The following is a 23,670-nucleotide window of genomic DNA, read 5'->3' as shown; positions in this document are numbered from 1 at the left end:
ATGTAGACCTGAAAATTAACCAGTAATGATCCTAAGGCTTCATTTCACTAAGTTCAGGGAGCTGCCAACACCTAATGCATGGGTAGCTCTGGCAAACCAGATATTAACCTCAAACAGCTGCAATACCAGGATCAGATCACAGAAAAAGCATAGGACAGGGAAAAGGCTACAATGGGTGCTAGGTGTGGGTTGACAGAGATCTTCAGAAGTGTTGTAGAGCATGCCAATTTGTTTGTGTTTCCAAAAGTGACAACTTTTCAATATTAATTGTTTGCCAATTGTCAATTGTTTGGTTATGTGTGTTTGTTGACTGTTGATGCTAACTATGCTTACTTAAATTCAGACTCATAGAAAAGTTAAGTTCCTGAAGGACAGACCTGGAAGCCTAGAGCAGATATTTTAAGACATTGTGAATAAATTCCTGTTACATACATATAAGCTGGTGTGTCATCTCTACATATCTCCGAAATGTAAAATACAAAATGAAGTGGGTGACAGCAGTGAATTTAAATTACTGGCTTTTACAAATTTCTTTGCCAAGAGATCTATCAGTGCTATAAGATCAATGAAATTTCAGGGTTCAATGCCTACTTGCTAGTTATAATGACGGACAATCGAGCTGCAGCAAGAGGCAATATTTGTACATTTTCTTGCAGCAGAAAGCCAATGAACATTTAAGCAATTCATAGAAGAAACCTTCACATTTGATAACAGTAGGAAATGCTTTCAAAAAATACAAAGTGTGATGATTGATCAGAAAAATAATGAACCCATAAGACAATGTGTGGCAACATTGGAGCAATTGGCTTCTACACGTAAATTTACACTTAACCCATGAACTAACTCCTGACCAATTGTTTGAAAAAAATGCTAAATTCCAGGAATTAGGAAACATCTCCTAATGAAAATGATGATTGCACAATGCAGAAATGGTGATCTTAGAATATGTGTCAACCTTAAGTTGATTCACAAAGCTAGCATTCTTCTAAAAAAAAATCCACTTTCAATAATCCAAGGACAATGATTTCATAACTCCAGTCTTCAAAAGGCTGAATGTGTGTCAGTATTATCTTTAGAGACTACTAGCAGAGTAAAGTCAATATGTTACAGCTTTTCTTACTTATGAAGGTATGTTTTGGTAAAACAGAATGCTGTATGAAATAAGTTTGGATCATAGATCATAGAATCCCTAGTGTGGAAACAGGCCCTTCAGCCCAACAAGCCAACACCGATCCTCAGAGCATCCCACCCAGACCCGTCCCTCTATAACCCACCTAATCTACACATCCCCGAACACTATGGCCAATCCACCTAGCCTGCACATCTTTGGACTGTGGGAGAAACTGGAGCACCCAGAGGAAACCCACGCAGACATGGGGAGAATGTGCAAACTCCACACAGACAGTGGCCCGAGGGTGGAATTCACCCGAGGTCCCTGGTGCTGTGAGGTGGTAGTGCTAACCACTGTGCCACTGTGCTGCCCCTAACACAACACATTCCAGAAAATCATTTATAATTTACAAGCTTCAAAATCTCCCCACACCCGACCTCATCCCAAAACCTGCCCAGCTCATCCCCGCCTCCCTGACCTGTCCGTCTTTTCTCCCACCTATCCGCTCCTCCCACCTCAACCCCCACTCCCACCTCCTACCTATCAGCCTCATCCCTGCCTCCTTGACCTGTCCATCTTCCCTTGACTGACCAACCCCCATCCTAACTCCCCACGTACACTCACCTTTACTGGCTCCATCCCCGCCTCCTTGACCTGTCCGTCTCCTCTCACCTATCTGCTCCTTTATCCATCTTCCATCCGCCTCCCCCTCTCTCTCTATTTATTTCAGAATCCCCTTGCAGATGACACTAAGATTGGTGGAGTAGCAGATAGTGAAGGGGACTGTTGGAGAATGCAGCAGAATATAGATAGATTTGGAGAGTTGGGCAGAGAAATGGCAGATGGAGTTCAATCCAGGCAAATGCGAGGTGATGCATTTTGGAAGATCCAATTCAAGAGCAAACTGTACTGTGAATGGAAAAGCCCTGGGGAAAATTGATGCACAGAGAGATCTGGGTGTTCAGGTTCATTGTACCCTGAAGGTCGATAGAGTGGTCAAGAAGGCAGAAGGCATGCTTTCATTCATCGGATGGGGTATTAAGTACAAGAGTTGGCAGGTCATGTTACAGTTGTATAGGACTTTGGTTCGACCACATTTGGAATACTGCGTACAGTTCTGGTCGCCACATTACCAAAAAGATGTGGATGCTTTGGAGATGGTGCAGAGGAGGTTCACCAGGATGTTGCCTGGTATGGGGGATGCTAGCTATGAAGAGAGGTTGAGTAGATTAGGATTATTTACATTAGAAAGATGGAGGTTGAGGGGGGATCTGATTGAGGTCTACAAAATCATGAAAGGTATAGACAGGGTGGATAGCAAGAAGCTTTTTCCCCCAGAGTGGGGGACTCAATTACTAGGGGTCACGATTTCAAGGTGAGAGGGGAAAAGTTTAAGGGAGATATGCGAGGAAAGTTCTTTACGCAGAGGGTGGTGGGTGCCTGGAATCCGTTGCCAGCGGAGGTGGTAGAGGCGGGCATGATAGCGTCATTTAAGATGTATCTAGACAGATACATGAATGGGCAGGGAGCAGAGGGATACGGATTCTTGGAAAATAGGTGACAGGTTTAGATAGAGGATCTGGATCGGCGCAGGCTTGGATGGCCAAAGGGCCTGTTCCTGTGCTGTAATTTTCTTTATTCTTTGTTCCCCTCCCCCATTTCTGAAGAAGGGTCCAGACCCGAAACATCAGCTTTCCTGCTCCTCTGATGCTGCTCGGCATGCTGTGTTCATCCAGCTCGACACCTTGTTGTCTCAGATTCTCCAGCATCGGCAGTTCCTACTTTCCCAGAAAATAATTTCTTCAGGTTTTCCCAGAGGTTGAGGAGGTGGGTAAGCTATTTAGCAATGCATAGTCCATAGAAGGGACAAAGTATAACATGATCAATGGCTATCAGCAGCATCCACACAACACAATCACAGTGTTCACAAATTGCTAATGACATTGTTAGACATGTTAGGATATGGACATCCACTAAAGGTCAGATCATCTTTATCAGTACAATGTTCATGTCAAGTTCATCATACAAAACTACAAACTTAAATTCATAGATTGAAATTCATAGATTTCATCGCAGACGTCAGAGACATTCATGAATCAAAGACAATTCCTGTACTTATAAAAGTCTGGTAAGCTAAACTCCAAGAAATTACATAATATGCATATATTTGTTGTTTAGAATGATTTAATTTAGAACAATGTGGAAATGACAGTGTTCAGTCGTTTAATTTTTAATTATGAGTGTCTGATCACTATAGCCGCTCACTGTGCTTCATTAGTTAAGCCTGGATGTTTACTTAGAGAAAAGTAAACAAACTATAGAAGTTGTTCTTGGCGAAGTTTGTACATGCAAAGCAGACAATTTAAAGCCCTGTGAGTAAATTCCTGATACAGGCACACGTAAGCTGAGGTGTCATCTCTGTGTAACTTGGAGAAATAAAATGTACAATAGCCTTTCAGTTACTCCTTTAAGAAAATAAGGCACACATGTAAAACAAAACAAAAAAAAAACCAGAGCAATCCTAAAACCTGCTCTGTTCATCACCAAAAAATCTCCTTGAAAGTCCTCAGAATGCAATCGGCATTTCAGCAACATATGCAAGAAGCCCCCAAAAATGTTTTCTATATTTAATCCAACAACATTAGACTTTGCCCTGAGATAATGATTAGAATTTAGCATGATAACTGTTACATAGTCACGTTCCAATTTTTACGTAGGGTTGTTAGTTATTTTGAGGAAAGGAAGACCAGAGGGAATATGTGATTATAAGGACATACGGCTCTTTTTCCATATGTTGTAATCATCAGAATTTCCCAAGATTTTGTCAGCAAAGTATTTTTTTGCCTAATATCACCCAATTCTGATGCAGTGACACTGACAGCAGATTTTGCTGCTGGTTGCAATTTGATCACAAGAAACATCTATAATGGATTTCTGTGCAGTTATGATCAAAAGTAATTCAACAACACCTCATCAATGTGCTTTTTGTTGAATATGGTCTCATGTGAAACAAATATTAATGCTAGCAAACAGTAAATTTTTCAGGGTTCAACGCCTACTTGCTAGCTATGATGGCAGACAATCCAACTGCAGCAAGAGGCAATATTTGTACATTTTCTTGCAGCAGAAAGCCAGTAAATATAGTTCATTCAACCAAAACGTTAATTCTTTTGCTCCCTACATAGATGCTGCTAGACCCGCTGAGTCCACAATTTTATGCTTCTATTTCAGATTTCCAGCATCTGCACTATTTTGCTTGCATTACAATAGTTATTGATTTGACAATTTGCTCTCTTTTGACCAGTTTACTTGTGCAGAGATGGAATAACCTGAGCAACCACTGTTTCACAGTGGGAGCTTGGAATCCTAAATGCTGTGTCATGTAGTAATGAGGGATGCGAAGTAAGAGGTAATGTTGGAAAGGTTCAGCATCCCTAAGCATTTTGTTTTGCTTCTGAGCACTGTTATGCTGTGCTCACAGGCACATGTGTCAATGCGTATTACTTCAGGTAATTAATGCTTTTAATGATTCTTACCTGCATTCAGCACTGTATTCTTCAAGTCATTTAAAATTTTGTTTCAAATTTTTTAACAGGACAACGGACCATGGACTTCTTTTCTTCAGACACATATATAGGCATGAATGAAGAGGGTAATAAATCATTAAGAGTTGGTATCTGATCTGAAGTAAAGCACACATAAACTAACAGCAAGAGTAAGCACCTGTAGGGATGAGACATGAGGTTGTTGAGTTCAGGAAGAATATCAGTATGTAAATGCTTGTGTAAGACACTTAGCTGTTATTGACTTACTCGCCAAGCTGGTTTGTTTTTGTTCAGACATTTTCGTCACCATGCTAGATAACATCATCAGTGAGGCCTCCAATGAAACAATGTTGTTCAACTCCACTTGGAATTTATACTCTCCGGTCTGTTATGCTGAGTGGTGTCATTTCTGGTTTTGTTCTGTATGGGTTTGTATATGAGGTCCAATTCTGTATGTTTGTTGATTGCATTATGGGTTGAGAACCATGCCTCTAGGAATTCCCGTACATATCTATGTTTGGCTTGGGAGTAGGAGTCTCGTGTCAGTTCTGATATGATTCATCTGCAGGTGCCTACTAAATAAATAGACAACAAGAGGACACAGTGGCCACACTGCCCTCCATCAAGAACATATCAGAACTGACATCGAGACTCCTACGACCACTAGGAATCATGGTAGCACACAAGCCCACAGCCACTCTACGACAAACACTTAAAAGGATTAAAGACCCCATTCCCACAACATGCAGAACCAACGTAGTTTACAACATACCAAGTGACAACTGCCACAAGCATTACATCGGACAGACAGGAAGGAAACTAGCCATCAGAATACACGAACATCAGCTAGCAGCAAAACGACACGACGAACTGTCCCTAATGTTAGTACACTCGGACAATAAGGCCATCAGTTTAACTGGGACAATGTAACCATAGTAGCTCAAGCCAAGCATAGACATGCACAGGAATTTCTACAGGCATGGTTCTCAACCCATAATGCAATCAAAAATCATATAGAATTGGACCCCATATATAAACCTATCCAGAACAAAACTAGAAATGACACTAGTCAGCACAACGGACCGGACAGTATAAATTCCAAGCGGAGTAGAACAACAGCACTTCATCGGAGGCACCACTGATGATATTACCTAGCATGGTGACGAAACATCTGAATGAAAACAAGCCAGCTTGGTGAGCAACTCAACAACCTCACCCACAAATCTTTTCTAAAACCTGAATCATTTTGACAGCTTGTGAACCATTTATCGATATATGTTGCTGCATCTCAAACTGCTCTTCATTTCATAAGTAGCACTGCAGACATCACAACACTAATGCTACAGATTATTCAGTTTTACTTGAAAGCTCTCTAGATGTCAATAAATTCTCTCTGATGTAATGTCTGTGCATAGTTTTCTTTCATGTTGTCATTAATTATACTTTTACAACTGTTCTGTTCAGTCTTCGTGACATTACAGCAGTTTCATTTTAGCATTCTGCAAGCTTTACAGCATTGTAATAGTGGATTCAGGATTTTCTTCCTGTCTTTGTATCTGAAAATCAAAAGAAAATTGGGAGCAGACTTGTTCTCTATAGTATTTAAAGGGTTCCGAAAGGGTTTTCACATGAGAAATATCAGGTCGTGGAGCTATCACTTTAGGCACAAATGGCAATCCAGGCACAACTGCATGATTTTCTGAATTGATTTTAGACATCAGGCCCCAACATCTCAGGATACACTCCATGGGCATGGACTGCAACACTCCATGTCTACTGACATTTGCATCCAACTTGAGCCAGCTCTAAGAACCCTCATGGCACATCACTGATTTACTTACAGTAAACTTCTGTACTTCAATGTTGCACCTCAGGCTGCACTGATATTTATCATTGTAATGTTGCTGCAAGGACACTGTGTGCTCAAGGAACGTGCACAGTTCTTGGACTGGATCAAGCTGCAACTCTGCTCTGTTTGCTTGCTGTCATAGTGCTCCCTCACTCAAAGCCTATTTGGACACACGTAGCCTTGCATTGCCTTTTTGCACTGTGATCCCTCAGTCAAAGATACCAGACTCTCAGAACTGCTGTATCACCACCATTTAGCACAGACTTAAAACCAAGAACCTTGTCATAGTTTATCAGTAGTCCTTAGCCATGTCATGGGACATAGCCTTCAGTCGGGCAGTCCTGGCATAGTAAGTCAAGGGCATCCTCAATACCAGTCCAGGGGCTTGGACACTGTTGGGGTATCAGAGTGAGGATGCTCTCTACAAACAAGTGAGGAGCCGATGTCAGGCAGTCCATCATCTGCATTGGTGGTTCCAAACATCTTTATGGAGATACGTCCTGGATTAAGATCTGGGTGTTTTTCTTACTGTTTGGCTTTCTTTTATTTCTGCTTTTATTTTTTTAAATTCTGGTTTTGTAACCAAGATAGCACTAGAGAATGGTGATTTTGTACACTTTTCACTGTACTCATGTATTCCTATATTTGAATACACTTGACAATAAAATCTAATTCTATTTCAAAATTCTAAGTCTTGACTCTTTCTGCCCTGTTGAGATTTAGAAATTCTTGAATCCACTAAAGATATGCTTGAAGTAAAGTCCAACAGGCCATTAAGCCCTTCCAGAATATTTGGATGGCCTTTGACACAGGAAATGTCAGCAGCATGCATGTATGAAGTAATCAAGAAAAACAATCAGTCCATCAGCAAAGAAAGCAGTTCCAGTGGAAGCAAAGACAGGGAAGTCATGACCAACTATAATGAACAGTTTGAGAGATGGGTGGAACACCACCTCTAGTTTAATTCCAGAGAGAACATTGTTACCAATGAATCTCTAGACAGCAGTGTGGCCCTGTTTGTCCTGGTTGTGATGGATATTGAACCCACAAGGCAGCAGCATGGCAAAGCCATGGACAAAGCTCCAGATGCTGACACTTGCCACCTGACCTTTTCAAGCACAGGAAACCACCATTCCTGCAACATCTATACAAACTTCTGTCTCTGTTGGAGGAAGGGGACAGTGTCCCTGGATATCCCTAATGCAAAGATTGTGTCCCTGTACAAGGACAAGAGTGACTGCAATGACTACAAATATCAAGGTATCTCCCTATTATATGCGTACCTGGCCTTGAAGAGAGTTCATCTTTAAGGACTACATGTTATGTTTATATAATGTTCCAATTCTGTCTGCCAGTTAGTCAGCTTGCAAACCCACAGCAACACACACACACAAATCAGTTTATATGTTGTAATGCCTTCTTCATGATTTGAGAGTTTTACTGTTTTAAATAAAATAAGCCATGGAGTATTGTTATTAACATGACACTCCCAACTTAGAACCACATAAGCCTTATCATGTTGTGGATCCTTGGCTGAATGCATCTATCCCAGTGTGGATTCCAGAATTGGAAGATCTATAATTTACATAATTTTCATTCCATAGCAAGAAAAATGCTATGACCAAAAGAGGTCACATGTATTGCTTTCATTAATCATTCACCAAGGTATTCAACTGTGTTAGCAGAGACAGAGTATTTAAACTGCTGGAGAAAACTTGCCACCTACCAAAGCTGCTCAATGTAATTTCCTCTTTCCATGAAAATCTGATGGTAAGGTCAGCTCTAATGAGGCAATGTAAAAACCCTGCGAGATCTGCAGTGGAGACAAAGAGGCATGTGTTCTAGCCACAGGCCCCACTTCGGCAGATTCTTCTCATTTGATGCTGTCAGATGCCTTCAGTTCATCGACAGAAGGTGTCCACTTACATATCAAACTGAGAGCTGTTCAATCTTGCTTGCTTAAAGATCCAAGACAAAAGTACGCCAAGTCCTCAGAGGGTTACTGTACATTGATAATGCTGCATGAATGGTCCACACTTAGGGACATTTGCAGTGGCAAAGGGACTCTATCAGACTTGTAAAGACTTTGGTTCAATCATCAACATCAGGAAGTTAAATTTTATAGTCCAGGTTGCATTCATATTTCCATTTATCCGCATTAAAAATGTGACGTTGAAGTTGTTGTTAGCTTCACATGTCTAGGCTCCACAATCACCATCAATCTGCCACTTGATGCTGAAATCAACATACACATCACAAAAGCTGCAGTGGTCATATCCAAGCTGAGTAAGAGAGTGTAGAACAACAGCAACCTGACTGAGAACTGTACATTTACCAAGCCTGCGACCTTAATGCAATCCTCTACACTGCTGAGATTTAGCCAACATATATAAGGCAGGAAAAAGGCGTGAACAGTTTTCACCTTCACTGTCTCTGACATTTATTTCTTCTAGTGTGCTAGTTCCATTAGCAAACTCTGACTACTAATTTAATAATGCTTACGTTGGATCAGCCACATTCATTAAATGGTTTACAGCTGTATACCAAAAGACCTTCTTTATGTTGAACTAGACACTGGGCCATGGGTTCCTGCATGTGCATGCCTCTGCTACAAGGCTATCTGAAAGCAAGATATGAAGATGGTGAACATTAATACTGACAACTCAGACTGTAACTGATGGCCATTATTTCAGAAGCTGACTGTTTGGAAGGACATGGTATTAGAATAAAGTAAAATCTTAAGTTGCTCTACAGGTATATTATGGGTAAAAGAATAATGAGGGAAAGAGTGGGGCCCATTAAAGACACTGCTGTAATTTGTGCATGGAGCCAGAGGATGTAGAGTTCCAAATGAATACTATGTTTTGGAATTTATTAGTGATAGGGATGATATGAATACGAAAATCAGGGAGAAGGTCTGTGATACAGTTAAAGAAATTAGCATAGAGAGGGATGAGGTTCTGACAGGTTCAAAAGTAAGTCAGTCTCCAGGGCCTGATGAAACGTATTCCAGGTTGTTGAGTGACACAAGGGAGGAAATAGCAGCAGTATGTGCAAAACTTTTGAATTCCTCTCTGGCCACAGGAGAGGAGACAGCCAATATGGCATATTTTTTCAAGAAGGAAAAAAGGAATAAACCAGGAATCTACAGGCCATCAGTCTAACCTCAGTGGAAGTACGGGGGCAGCTATTAGAAACAATTCTCAGGGACAGAATTAATATACATTTGGAGAAACAGGGATTAATCAAGAACAGAGATAGTAGGAACTGCTGATGCTGGAGAATCTGAGATAACAAGGTGTAGAGCTAGATGAACACAGCAGGCCAGGCAGCATCAGAGGAGCAGGAAAGCTGACGTTTCGGGTCTGGACCCTTCTTCAGAAAAATGAAGAAGGGTCCAGACCCAAAATGTCAGCTTTCCTGCCCCTCTGATGCTGTCTAGCCTGTTGTGTTCATCCAGCTCTACACCTTGTTATCTCTTAATCAAGAACAGTCAGCCTAGTTTTGTGTCTGACCAATTTGATTGAATTTTTCAAAGGTATGTCCAATTGTTTAGATGAGGCTAATGCTTTTGATGCAGTCTCCTTGGACTTCTGCAAGGCTTTTGATAAGATCCCACATGGCAGACTTAAGAGCTTATGGAATTGAAGGAAATTTGGATCCACAATTGGCTGAGTGGCAGAAAGCAGAGGGTAATGGTTGAGGGGAGTTTTTCTGACTGAAAGTCTGTTACTAGTGAGATCCCACAAGGGTCAGTGTTGGGACCCTTGCTGTTTGTTGTTTATGCAGATGATTTAGATTTGAACATAGGAGGGTTGATCAGTAAGTTCACAGATGATACAAAATTGGTGTGGTGGTGTGGAGCCAGAGGGACATGATTGAGATGTATAAAATTATTGAACATAGAACCCCTACAGTGTGGAAACAGGCCCTTTGGCCCACACTGACTTTTGGAGCATCTAGCCCAGACCCATCCCCTTATAACCCACCTAAGCTACACATCCCTGAACACTATGGGCAATTTATATGGCCAATCCACCTAACCTGCACATCTTTGGACTGTGGGAGGAAACTGGAGCACCCGAATGAAACCCAGGCAGATACGGGGAGAATGTGCAAACCTCACACAGACAGTCGTCCAAGGGTAGAATCAAACCTGGGTCCCTGGTGCTGTGAGGCAGCAGTGCTAATCACTGAGCCACCGTGCCGCCCCAAATTATGAGGGGCAAAGACAGGATGAAACTTTTCCCCTTGCTGAAGTGATCAATGTCCAGGAGCATAGATTTAAGGTAAGAGGCAGAAGGTTTAGAGGAGATGTGAGGAACAACTTTTTCACCAGAAGGTGGTGGAAATCTGAACTCATTGCCTGCAAGTGTGGTAAGAGGCAGAAACCCTTATTATATTTAAGCAGTATTTAGATGTGTACTTGCAATACCAAGGCATTCAAGGCTATGGGCCAAGTACTGTAAAATGGGATTAGAAAAGTTAAGTGGTTGTTTTTGACCTGCACAGATGGGATGGGCCAAAGGGCCTTTTTTCTGTTCTATAGACCTCTATGATATTGAGCGAGGTGAACAGAAACGAAAAATGTAAACTTGCTGAGGGGAATAACCCAGGAAAAATAAAAGTCAATAAACCATGCAACTTCTCCATCTAATGTCTACCTTTGCAGCTAATGTACAACAGAGAGTGGAACACAGCAGGCATCGTTTGATCACAACGTTGACTGCTATGTTGTCCATTAACCATGCAAAACATTGTCTTGGAAGTTGCCATTGACCAGCTAGGTATTGAAAATTAAGACAATGAAAAGAAATGCTGCAAAAACTAACAGATAAAATGAATCTGAAAGAGTCAGGTTGATGCTTCAGTTAGAACATCTTAGGGTGTGTACTAGAAATTTCTTCTTCACACACAGAGCCATATTTGTAGGATCATGGATTGAAGAATTGAACACAGGGTCCGGCTTGGCTGATTTATAGCATTCTCAGTTTCAGTGAATACTTTGAATCATTTCACAGAATGCTACTCATTAATCAGAAACAGTTCAGTACGGATGAATGATTCCACCTGAAATCTTATATTCCACCTGAAACTATAATGAGGCTGTGCAAATAGTGGAATAATGAAGAATACAAGAAATCAAAGCTAAGAATAAATAGCTGTTAAAAGAGTTGAAAATTTTCCATTTTTATATGGAAGTTTGATTTGAAAACTGCAGAGTAAAATAAGGCATTAGACATTATTATTATTATTATTATTATTATTATTATTATTATATCAAACATATACCAAACAAAATGTATTTATGATGTTGATGAATATAATTATATGAAAATAAAATGAAGGAGGCCTGGACTTTGTTAGGTTGCAAGCTTGCTTCAGCATTGCTTAGATGGGTGCTGGCATAACCAATATAGCAGGCATTGCAAGTGCAATTTAGTGAAGGCCAAATGTTGGAAATAGAACTGGTTCCACAGTAAATCATCCAACTTTGGACTCTATTCCAATTTAAAATATGGAAATAAAGAATTTGGGATTTTCCCTGCTGAAGCTAATTTTTAAGCCAAATAATAGTTTTGTGACATCTTTGCGAAAGTATTTGTGTTTTATGTCTATTAATGCACACATTACTTGGTTTTGGAAACTATTCCAGCACTTAAGAAATTAACATTTCATTCAGGCAAATTGGCTTTGCTCATTATTGTCAGTTGCTATTAGTATTTTCGTTCCACTGTAGGCAATGATGGAATAAGTGGGCTTTCTAAACATGTTGCATTATTTAAATCAGAAGGAGTTCTTGTAAATCCAAATACAGATGCAACATTGCATCTGTAGCCATTGCCAGCTTGTTCCTTGTATATATACACATCTCTACTGCTTTGATATGTCTAAGCATACATGTCCAGACTGCTTCTGTACACAATAGGGTTACCTTAGAATTGCACCACCTGATGCAAGGTAACCTGCAGAACATTTCTGGAACAGGTTTGGCTCTTATTGTAAAAATGATTACTAGAGCATGAAGTTTTCCTGTCAGCTTTTCAATCCACTACAAAGGGAACATGTCCTACATCAGGCAGTCTAGAGTGCACCCTTGTATCAAACAGTTAACAAAAACTATGTTTCAGTGAGACAACGTTTTCACCATTTTACTTCTGGAATGGAGCTGGGATGAAAAAACACTGGGAAATGGAGTTTCCTTAAACAGTAAGACCGCACAGTGCAGTGTAGGTGCAAGCTTGTATGTTTCAGAATTCCACATATCAATCCTACCTTAACAAATAAATTTTACATTCAATTATTCAGTTGGTGCATACCAATGATCTTGAAACCAGATAATTGTGTGGAAACCAACTGTGTCAGTGTTTTATACATAGAAGAAATACTGGAAAAATATTATAATTAAACAAAGTACTGTGGATTCTGGAGATCTGTGGTTCTCCCCACAGACACTGCCAGACCTGCTGAGCTTCTTATGGAAAGAATATTGTTTCAGCAACAAAGAACAGTTTCATGGTTGCTGATGCTATTGAGAAACCACCTTACAGAAAAGGACTACTGCATTCTGCAGCTTGTTTTCTTGGCTACTACTTCCACCTTTAGGAAGTATGGCATGCATATTTACATAAGGTAACTATAGTTGCAAAATTCCAGTTTTTTTTCTCTTTTAAAGTAGAGATTGTGATCAGACTCTGATACCATTTTCAAAGTTTGATTGAAAAAACTTTGTGACTTCTCAGAACCAATGAATTTGTCTGTCAGTAAAGTACTTTCAGTCTGTGCATATGAAATGCTGATTGGTAGTTAAAGAAAGTAAAATTTTCTGAAAGAAGACAAACCAGAATTAAAAGAAAACCAGGCACATCAGAAAACAATCAACCATTCCAAAACATGAACTATTGTGAGTATTTATTACTATAGATGCTAAAATCTACTCTAGTATGTTCTTGCATTTAAAATGCTTAGCATTGTGAATCACAAACTGTGCCTTATGTCTGCTTCAATTTGTTAAGGAGCATCCTGGGCTATTGAGTTCCATTCCTTTCATGAAATGTCAAGCAATATTTTATCTTGTTCTCCAGAATACTGCAGGAAGTTATATGTTCTATTACATCACCGCAGAAAGGTATAAGATAGTACACAACTATCATACACTGTGGTATATTGCTAACAGGTAGATAGATTGAAAGTCTCAGAATGTTTCTCTTATTGCTTACAATCTAATTTGTTCTACACATATTTTGAATTTCAATAAATGTAATTTAAATGTGTACAAAGTGCATAATTGTATCTATCAGAACTGCATAATATTACTTTTACCTTGTCTGCAAAAAGTGAAAAAAATTACTTTTTGTAAATAAATGTTAGTTATTTCACAGTCAGATACTTAATGCCAACAGATGTGATACATCACTGCAATGTCACATTATTTGTGCAAACATACCAAATGTAGACTTTTACCATTAAACCATGCAATGCGACCAAATCTATAGCTCTTAAGATGTGGTTATTTGTTTTCTGAGGCCTACCTCCAAACCTGCAAATCAATGAGTCAGTAAGGCAGTAACATCACTTTTGCAATTCTTGATAGATATTTTAAGTGGATTGAGTTAGTTCCATAACTTTCTGCATTTCAATGTTTTAAAATACTTCCTTTTAGAAACAAACATGATTTGACAAAGCAAGTATGTTTACCAGTACAAACCTTTTCATTGCAGAGAAATTACAATCACAGAGCTGTTATTAATAAATTTCCTTTAGATTACTACATAATTAATAAGGTATATTATTGTTGAATTGTTATGAGCCTATTGTTTCCAAGTTTCCTTAGATTAATGAAGAATGATCTAGTAACACGTAATGATTTTGGACTCCAGTGGATAAGTAGACTTTACAACATAATCAACAGAAAACACATTTCTTTTACACAGAGATAGTAGAAACTGCCGATGCTGGAGAACCTGAGATAACAAGGTGTAGAGCTGGATGAACACAGCAGGCCAGGTAACATCAGAGGAGCAGGAAAGCTATCATTTCGGGTCTGGACCCTTCTTCAGAAATGGGGGAGGTGAAGGGGACTCTGAAATAAATAGAGTGGGGGGGGAGAAGGCGGATGGAAGGTGGATAAAGGTGGATATAGGCGGAGAGGAGATGGATAGGGAGCCAGTAAAGGTGAGTTAGGATGGGGGTTCGTCAGTCAAGGGAAGACGATTACACAGAACGATTTGCTGAAGGCAGTTGAAATTGTCTTCCGCATTTAACCAGTAGATTCAAACATGCCATTAGAATCTTTCTTTTCAAGGCAGCTTGCTTCATCATTCAAATGCTCATATTTGAGCTTTAACAGGTTTAGGTTTCCATCTCCTATTCCACCAAGTTAGGCCTTCAGCGATGTTCTCCCAGAGACAGGATTAAAATCAGAGACGATTTGAGATGACTAAGTATTTTAAGGGGGAGGGGTGGGGGTGGGGGTGGGGGTGGGAGTGAAAATGGGGTAGGGGGAAAAACAGATCTAGCCAAACAGTTACAACAAAAAAAACATGCTGAATCCTCACAATAGATTGCAGATCTGTCTGGGTTCGTAAAGCAATAATAAAAATATTTTATTCTTCAAATACCCTTTGATTATTTCCTTGATTGGCATTTAAACTTCGCGCAGTTTTTCCAATTTTGAAAGAATTAATACCGTATATATAAAACCTATCAATGCTATTTCTTAATTGAGCTACTTTGTATATATTTACAACAGGGATGAGATTCGCCGATTTCACAGCAGCATCATGTCAAATAAATTACCTATTGATTTGTCCCAGCTGTAAAACGGCTGCTTTCACGCAACAGCTTAGGTTTATTTTGTCGTTGAATTGCAGCCTGCACTCCCGAGTTGGTTTTAAATCCATATTAAACACGTGTAAATACATTTCCACTTCGGAAGCACGCTAATTAGCTCAATCTGAATGTCTTTTCAGTCTGAGTCAGTTACATCAGTTCAATCAAGGAAAACCGAGAATTGACATGCGGCAGGAGCTCTTCTGCCTGAGTTCAATCATGTGTTTGAATTTCAGCAGTGGCGTGGAATCCAGGTGAGGACCAAGGAATACGTGATATAGGCTGAATTGCGGGCCAAGGCGCCTTTTTTTTTTAATCATTTGGCCCATCGAAAAAATCCCTGCACCTTAATTCACGGAGTGTTTAGAATAATTTACTGCATCTAAAGACCAAATCAATTAGTGATTATTGTTCACAAAACAGGGATCTCATTGCCTAGTGTTGCAGTATACGCAGAATGTTAGTTTACTGTATGTCACGGCAAACTCGGTTAGTCATTAATGAGATGGATGGTATTGAGCTGAATAAGTATTTTTTTAAAAAATTAATTCAATATTAACCTCAAAAGCTGGATCAAATATACCAGTCTTGTCAGATCCTTTGGTAACCATAAACTTTGGCAAATACTGAAGCGTTTTTCTAAATATTTGTAAATCGTTTTCTGTGTGGAAACTGTCCACATTCCCGTGTAATTCTTAGAACACACCAATGTGATATTATATAGATAATGGGGAATTCATGTGTGTATCAACTGTGAAAAAAATCCTTAGTCAAACTAATGTAGCAATTTGCAATCGTAAAACGTGACTCCTTTGTTTTCCTTTTATGTGCAGTGTTAAAGACCAACACATTTATTGTTCAGATGCTGTTCCGTGATTTAATCCATTTAAATTATCCTCGTTTCAAATTCATGAATTGTAAATCCTGCTATTATTCTATCGGACGCAACTGCAGTTGTGGTCAACACTTCCACCGCTGCATTTATAAGCTAACTTGTATTGAGTGGATTCTACTTCTGAATATCTTGAAAATAAAAAGGTATTTGCGCAGTTTCTAGCCTTTAAAAGTACATGTTTCAGTCAGAAGTTATCAAATACACCACACTCTGGGTTTAGAAAAGACAGGGCCCGGAAACACTGCAGACGATTGATACAATCTTGAGTGGTGAGCGAATTTCTACCGTCCTTATAAAATGGCATCAATCATGAGTATTGCCTTTTGCATTATCTTGTGAATGCTCAGCTATTAATCACGGACTGTCTGAAGTGAAACCAACCGTGAAAATTACTTTCTTCAGGCAAACTGTTCTTACAGGAGTCTGCTCTGTGTGTAGATTTTTAGCTCACAAAGATTACAAAGATTTAAATCCAGGCGGAAAAAAAATGACAACTGCATTTGCTTCGGATGGTTTTCAACAATGAAACCATAAATGTACTTAAGTGTGCACTCGAGCGAGATTAGAACAAATGTACCTAGTTATAATCAAAGAATATAAATTAATACGCAGGTTGTACACAATCAAAATAAACACATGATTTTTTCAAATCGTAGCAGCTGAACTGGCCACGTTCTCAGTCGTGTGCGCCAATGAAGACTGCAGAGTGTGATAACCAGCAAGATACATCGACAGGTTCCAAAATCTTCTTAGCATATTTCCTTTCACTCTATACTTAACCCAACAAAATGAAAAAAGTGGATAATGCGATGGTGCCAGAATTTAGAAGTATCTACTGCAACTCGACAAGTTTGCAGCATTTCAACGAACCCATTAGAAGTCCAGCCTCGTCACATCTTGCTTTATTTGTGTTTATTCTATCGCATCACCTGTATGGCCTGGCGTATAAGCTAAATATTCACCCAATTTATGGAAAGTGAGCTAGCCAAACATTTACCTACAGCCAACTGTAACAGTGGCGCCTCGGTGTAACCGCAGCTCGTTTCCCAAATGTGTTTAAAATGCAAAATGTATTATTTTGGACCGCTAATAACAAACAAAGTACAGTCCACATCTTTACACTCGATTGCTACAGTTAACTAACCTATAGGAAGCAATTTTCTTTCAATTGATTCATTTAGTATTAACTGAATACCAATTTATATCGGAACCTTCCTCAATGCAAGCACATTTCAAGCTGTAGCTGTGCTGTAACAATGACAGCAGAGTAAGCTTGCCTACTTACCTTTTCAAGCGTAGAGTGTACATCCTGGCCTTATTTTCAGTTATCAGATTAGCTTTTTCTGAATCCGTAAACTGATCCATTTCCAACTGCAACAATACAGCGCAGTGGAACTTTTTAAAAAAAAGCACTGGCCGAATATCCTTCTGACTGAGTTAAATCACTTCAGTAAACGTAATATATTTGAAAGTCATCTCAAATCATAACGTGTTTCACTGTGAAAATGCAACATGCGCTTTCGAGCCGGTAAAGTTTCCCTTGCTGAGCTGGAGCTCCTTTGACTGAGGGGCTCTTTCCCGCGGTGCTATATGATAATAGAGACTGAGTCGTGTGCAAAGGGCAATCCGAATGGCTTTGAGTGAACGGAGCTTTAAAACTGCACAGTGTGCGACGTATGCCGACGCTAATGTATTGTCACATCTTTCAGACCAAAAGGCTGCTGAGGTATATACTTATCCCTTCCTGAAGACTGGCAACAACACTTAACACCTTCCGTGCAGCTCCTGGTAAATCGAGCCTGTAACATTCCTAGCTTGATAGTATTTCTACACCAAAGTGTTCATATATTTCTACTGCTTAAGTGGAGATTTATTCAATGTCGCTTGCGTTACTGAGCAACATATGGTTCACAAGCATGACTGTCAACAGCATGAGGACAGCCCTGGAAATGCAGTTAGCCCTTTTCCCCGCAACATAAATGCATTTTGCCAGAATATGCGAGGATTCGACAGGTCCATGTGTGGAACAGAGCTTACAGAGACGTAGACTCTATCCTTTGCAACATTAATTCATCGGGCTCTTTAAACAAGCCACAGGTAATCAGATGGTGCAATTTCTCATTTGCAGTACATGAGAAGAGTCCGTCATTATAAGGAGGCGAGTTGGAGTATCCTATTCAAATTTCTGACTCCGCTGCAGTCTATTATTAGCTTTCCCATTTAGATTGTACTATGATAAGTCTTATCGTCGCAACTTTGGGGTCGTCACTTGATTTTTTTTTCGCAGCTGGTAAGCATTTCCTCATCTTTAGATGACAATGATCTGTGGCCCTGCAGCTTACAATTTCTGTCTACTGTAGTCTTCTCACATACCTCTGTCACCCAACACTCCACTTTTTCAGCATTGTTTACTATCAGGAAACACTCTTCCTTTCTGCTTTCCCATCGCATTTGCTTCTAGATGTATAAAAGCCATAGAGTCATACAGCATAGAAAGTGACCCTTTCAACCAGTTCATGCCGGCCATGGTCCCAAACTAAACTAGTCCTACCTGCTTAGGCTTGGCCCATATCCGTCAAAACCCTTCCTGTTCACGAACTTATCCGAATGTCTTTTAAACAATGTAACTGTATTTGCATCCATCACTTTCTCTGGTAGCTCACCAGCATGGTATAGACGTGTCAAAAACAAACACAGAAAAAGCTGGAGAAACTCAGCAGATAAGCCAGAATCTGTGGAGAGAGAAGCAGAGTTAACACTTTGAGTCCAATATGATTTCTTCAGAACACACAATGGTAGCAATGTGTACCACCTACAAGATGCGCTGCTGTAACTCATCAAGATTCTTTTGACCGCACCTTCCAAATGCACAATCTCTATTACCTCAAAGGACAAGGGCCTCAGATAAATACAGACATCACCACCTGTACATTCTCCTCCAAGCCACATGCCATCCTGACTTGGAACTACATTCATTTCATTCACTATCACTGGGTAAAACTTTTGGGATCCTCTTCCCAACAGCACTGTGTTGGGAACACTACACCCCAAAGACTTCAGCAGCTCAAGAAGACAGCTTATAATTACCTTCTCTATGTCAATTATAGACAGTCAGTAAATGTTGGCCTAGTCAGTGATGCCACATCCCATGAACAAATAACAAAATATATTGAAACCTGTATACATCATATTAGTGGCATAAGATAAAAATTATTACACAGCTTTATGATACCTGATAGTTACCATACCTGCATATTGTTACTTAAGCACTAGAGGACCTCCTGATTGGAGTAAGCATGGTGTAGGTCCATACTACTGAAATTTAATAATTTTTGTAAAGCTTTTTTTAAGGCATAGGCAATGTTAACCATCTTTATTCTCAGTCACCTGCTCAATTAAATAGCATTTCATTAGTTCCAACTCACAATTTCGGTTTGCAGTATTTGCATAAACTGCTAATATTTTGTTTATTCCTTTTCCTTTTCTTACCTTTCCAAAACCACCTTCTGGGTTGTAAAATAACTATTCTTAGTTTCTCTTTCTTCCTACAGTCCCTTTGTACTTCAACATCAAAGTACTTCATAAAAATGTTGCATGGAATCTAGACATCTGTTGCATCAAAATATTTGAGGTAGAGTCCTTGATATGACTAATTTATTTGCATTAGCATCATGGAAGTACTGATAAAAGATAAGGATAATGAACATTGGGCTGCATAGCAAGAAGGAGAAATGAATTATATATGATGATTTAAAAGTCATAATTTAATCTCTCATTTTCACCCTATCTAGAGTCACCAATAATGTTCAAGGTCCTTTACTGTTAACCGACATTTACTCTCAAGACACTGCTGGTAAGCTGGCAATTGTGGCATAACTGTTTTGAAAAGTAGGTTGAACCAGGTTTTGTGAAAAAGATGCAGTTGTATTGGTTAGATATGAAAAAATGACTTTCAGGACCATTTTGGAAGCAGTTGGCGTAAAGCAACATTGATGTGAGAACAATGTCACATGTAGGACTGTAGATTTCCCATTTGGGAACTAATTACAGTTTTGTGAAAATCTGATCTTTATAGGCACAAGCTTTTTATTTCTGGAGTTTTAAGTTGAATTCGATTTCTCAAATTTCCATGGTGGTTTAAATTTGATTTTCTGTTCTCTGCATTATTAGACTAGGTCTTGAGATTACTCATTTAGTAGCATAACCATTATACTACCAGTCTGCTTGTTGGTAATTCAAAACCATTTTACCAAATAGATTCAATCATTTTCTGTTGGGGCAATACAAAAGTATCTATATTAGTGAAAGAATTAATTTGTACACCTACAATATTTCACATACATCATCTCATACCCGTGCTTCTAAAGTTTTAATGGGAACCAAGAAAAGAGATCTGCAAAGGTGCAATCCTCAAAAATTGATAGTTAGCTGTCCCTTTAGCTACATGAATGTGGGATTTAAAAGTAGGATGGAAAAAGACAACCACGTGGACAACATACCAGTAAGTTTCTTTTAGTCTTTAAGCAGCACGTTTACATTTGTTTTCAATGTCCTAATCTAGTATTTACTCTACTTTCCATATTTGAGAGATTGTGTATTTGTTTAGATTGCAATAATTAATTTGTATCTTTTGAAGTGATTCGGAGGAATATTTGAAAGCGCTTGTGCTTATGGTAATGTTTGAAATGTGACTAAACTTGGCCATCCTTACAGGGAATGCTAATGATTCATTTGACCTTGAAAAGGCTCAGTGGTTAGCACTGCTGCCTCACAGCATCAGGGACCTGAGTTCGATTCCACCCTCAGGTGATTATCCGTCTGTGTGGAGTCTGTATGTTCTCCCCGTGTCTGTGTGGGCTTCCTTCGGGTGCTCCAGTTTCCTCCCACAGTCCAAAGATGTGCAGGCAAGGTGGCTTGGCCATGCTAAATTGCCCGTTGTGTTCAGGGATGTGTAGATTAGCTGGGGATGGTTCTGAGGGTCAGTGTGGACTTGTTGGGCCAAAGTGTTTAGACTGATTGTTACAAATATCTAAGCATATTTTTAGCTTGCGGTTCTTCATCATTCACTATCAGGAATGAAAGAGTCATAATTGTCTGGTGTAGATTCACTAACTCATTATGTACTCTTTTCCCATTTTAAAGAAAATAAGACATTTTACTTTTCTTTACCTATGCTTTTTTGGCATTTACTAAATAAAGTAGGAGCTCGCTCTTATTCAGCAATTCACTAGAATTACTTTTAATGAGTTCTGGTGTCCGAGAACAAAAAAGAAAGAGATTGAAGTACTTTTATTATGACAACAAAATTGATATCTTAGAAAATGAGACAACTTGCCACATCTTCCTAAGAATAATAATGATTTTACTATAAATACATGCAGTTAGCAAATGATAAGCGATTAGACACCAATTCACATAAATCAATGGTGATATACTGCAACGTTACAGTTAAACTGCTGATTTACGTTGCTGCAATGTGCTTTACATGTTAAATTCATGTAAGATGGACAGCTGAGCTGTCATAAACCTCCATCAATTGACGTGTTTTTCTACTGGTACGAAAACAGAGTTGTACCCCATTATATTGTGGTATAACTAAAATCAGCAAGACATCAAATTTTGAAAATTTAATGTTAATTGATTCAAACTAAGCAACAAAGACTTTGTGCAAAAATGATGCAGAACATCATGAGGGGAAGGTCAGCAGCAAGAGTCCCAATTGTTAAAGGAGTGTCCCTTGAAAATTTTTTTGTGGCACCATGGCTCAGTAGTTAACACTGCTGCCTCACAGTGCCAGGGACCTGGGTTCGATTCCACCCTTGGGCGACTGTCTGTGTTGAGTTTGCACATTCTCCCTGTGTCTGCATGGGTTTCCTCCAGGTGCTCTGGTTTCCTCCCACAGTCCAAAGATGTGCAGGCTAGGTGGATTGGCCACGCTAAATTACCCCATAGTGTATGTGGGGATGGGTTTGGGTGGGATGCCCTGAGGGTCAGCGTGGATATGTTGGGCTGAAGGGCCTGTTTCCACACTGTAGGGCTTCTATGATATGATGTTAATAAAACTAAATTCAGCTCTGTATGTTAATATAGGAATATAACTCCCAAGAGCAAGCATAGGCCATAAAAGCCGTTGAGTTTGCTCAGTTGTTCATTAAGATCCTCACTGAACTTTTACATCAATTCTACATTCTTGCTTTAGCCCCTCAGCCCTTGATGACCCTAGTGCCTAAAAATTTGTCTTGAATAAATGCAATGACTGAATATCTACAACTGTCTGGGGGCAGAGAATTACAAAGACTGGGTAGCCGTCGGAATGAAGAAATTTCCTCTTGTCCTGAAAGGCTGATCCCTTTTCATCTAATTATGACATATGGTTCCAGATTCTTTCAGCTGGAAGAAACAGACTCTCAAGTCACTTTTGCAGGAACATGCCCAGTTGGTATTTGAAGAATTCTCTATTTTCCATTTTCCACTGTTTTTTCACTGTGTCATTTGCCAAATTTTCTTTCCAATTTATTTTGGAGGTGACATCAAATCACCTTAGCAACTGTGAAGCATTTCCTAGTAGCTGTATCAAAAATATAACTTATGAAAACATGCAAGAAAGATCTCAGCCATGCTGAGATAGGGGTAAAAAAAATAATCAAATGTTCTCAAAAGAACGGTCCAGATAGTCATCTTCTGGATCTGACAGTTTAGCTGGGGTTAGTATCCAATTACCTTTGTTACTTATAGATATCCCTCCTATAATTTGTTGAGGATAGCTTTGGATACTTACTTTGAAATTGTTTCATGCTGAGATCTCAGCTTCTTGCTCATTAACAAACATTGTTGACTGAATGATATTGATAATCTGCACAATTAACCTCTTTAGTAGATGACAGACAGTGAAAAGTACACAATTGAGGAAGAAATTTAATAAGTCAAATACTTAACATACAAGTTCAAAATGTTTGCTAGCTGGACTCTGCCTTCTATTGGACAGCCAATTTTGTATCCGGACAGCCAAATTTCCCTGAATCCCGTGCCTCCTTACTTTCTGAATGAGCCTACCATTTGGAACCTTATTGATGCCTTGCTAAAAGCCATATACACCACATCTGCTGCTCTACCTTCATTGATGTGTTTTGTCACATCCTCAGAGAATTCAATAAGGCTTGTGAGGCATGACCTGCCCCTCACAAAGCCAGGCTGACTATTTCTAATCAAACTGTGCTTTTCCAAATAATCATAAATACTATCTCTCAGAATCCTCTCCAATAATTTGCCCACCACAGAAGTAAGACTGACCTGTCTGTAATTTCCAGGATTATCCCTATTCCCTTTCTTGAACAAGGGAATGACATTTGCCACCCTCCAATCTTCTGGTACTACTCCACTGGACAGTGAGAATGCAAAGATCATTGCCAAAGGGGCAGCAATCTCTTCCCTCGCTTCC

At 39.4% G+C, this 23,670-nt stretch overlaps 1 protein-coding gene across 1 annotated transcript in view; it reads right to left on the bottom strand.

Moving 5' to 3' along the window:
- Positions 1 to 17,830, bottom strand: part of slc30a2 (solute carrier family 30 member 2) — an 82,200-nt gene extending 64,370 nt beyond the window's left edge. Inside the window, exon 1 of the mRNA XM_048597213.1 lies at positions 17,518 to 17,830. Coding sequence (XP_048453170.1) covers positions 17,518 to 17,597 — 80 coding nt within the window. The 5' untranslated portion in view covers positions 17,598 to 17,830. The remainder of the gene's footprint in view (positions 1 to 17,517) is intronic.
- Between the last annotated feature and the right edge of the window lie 5,840 nt (positions 17,831 to 23,670).

The sequence above is a fragment of the Rhincodon typus genome, chromosome 5, assembly GCF_021869965.1.
Source record: "Rhincodon typus isolate 14 chromosome 5, sRhiTyp1.1, whole genome shotgun sequence".
NCBI classification, from domain to species: domain Eukaryota; kingdom Metazoa; phylum Chordata; class Chondrichthyes; order Orectolobiformes; family Rhincodontidae; genus Rhincodon; species Rhincodon typus.
This window is presented reverse-complemented; position numbering and strand designations above follow the sequence as displayed.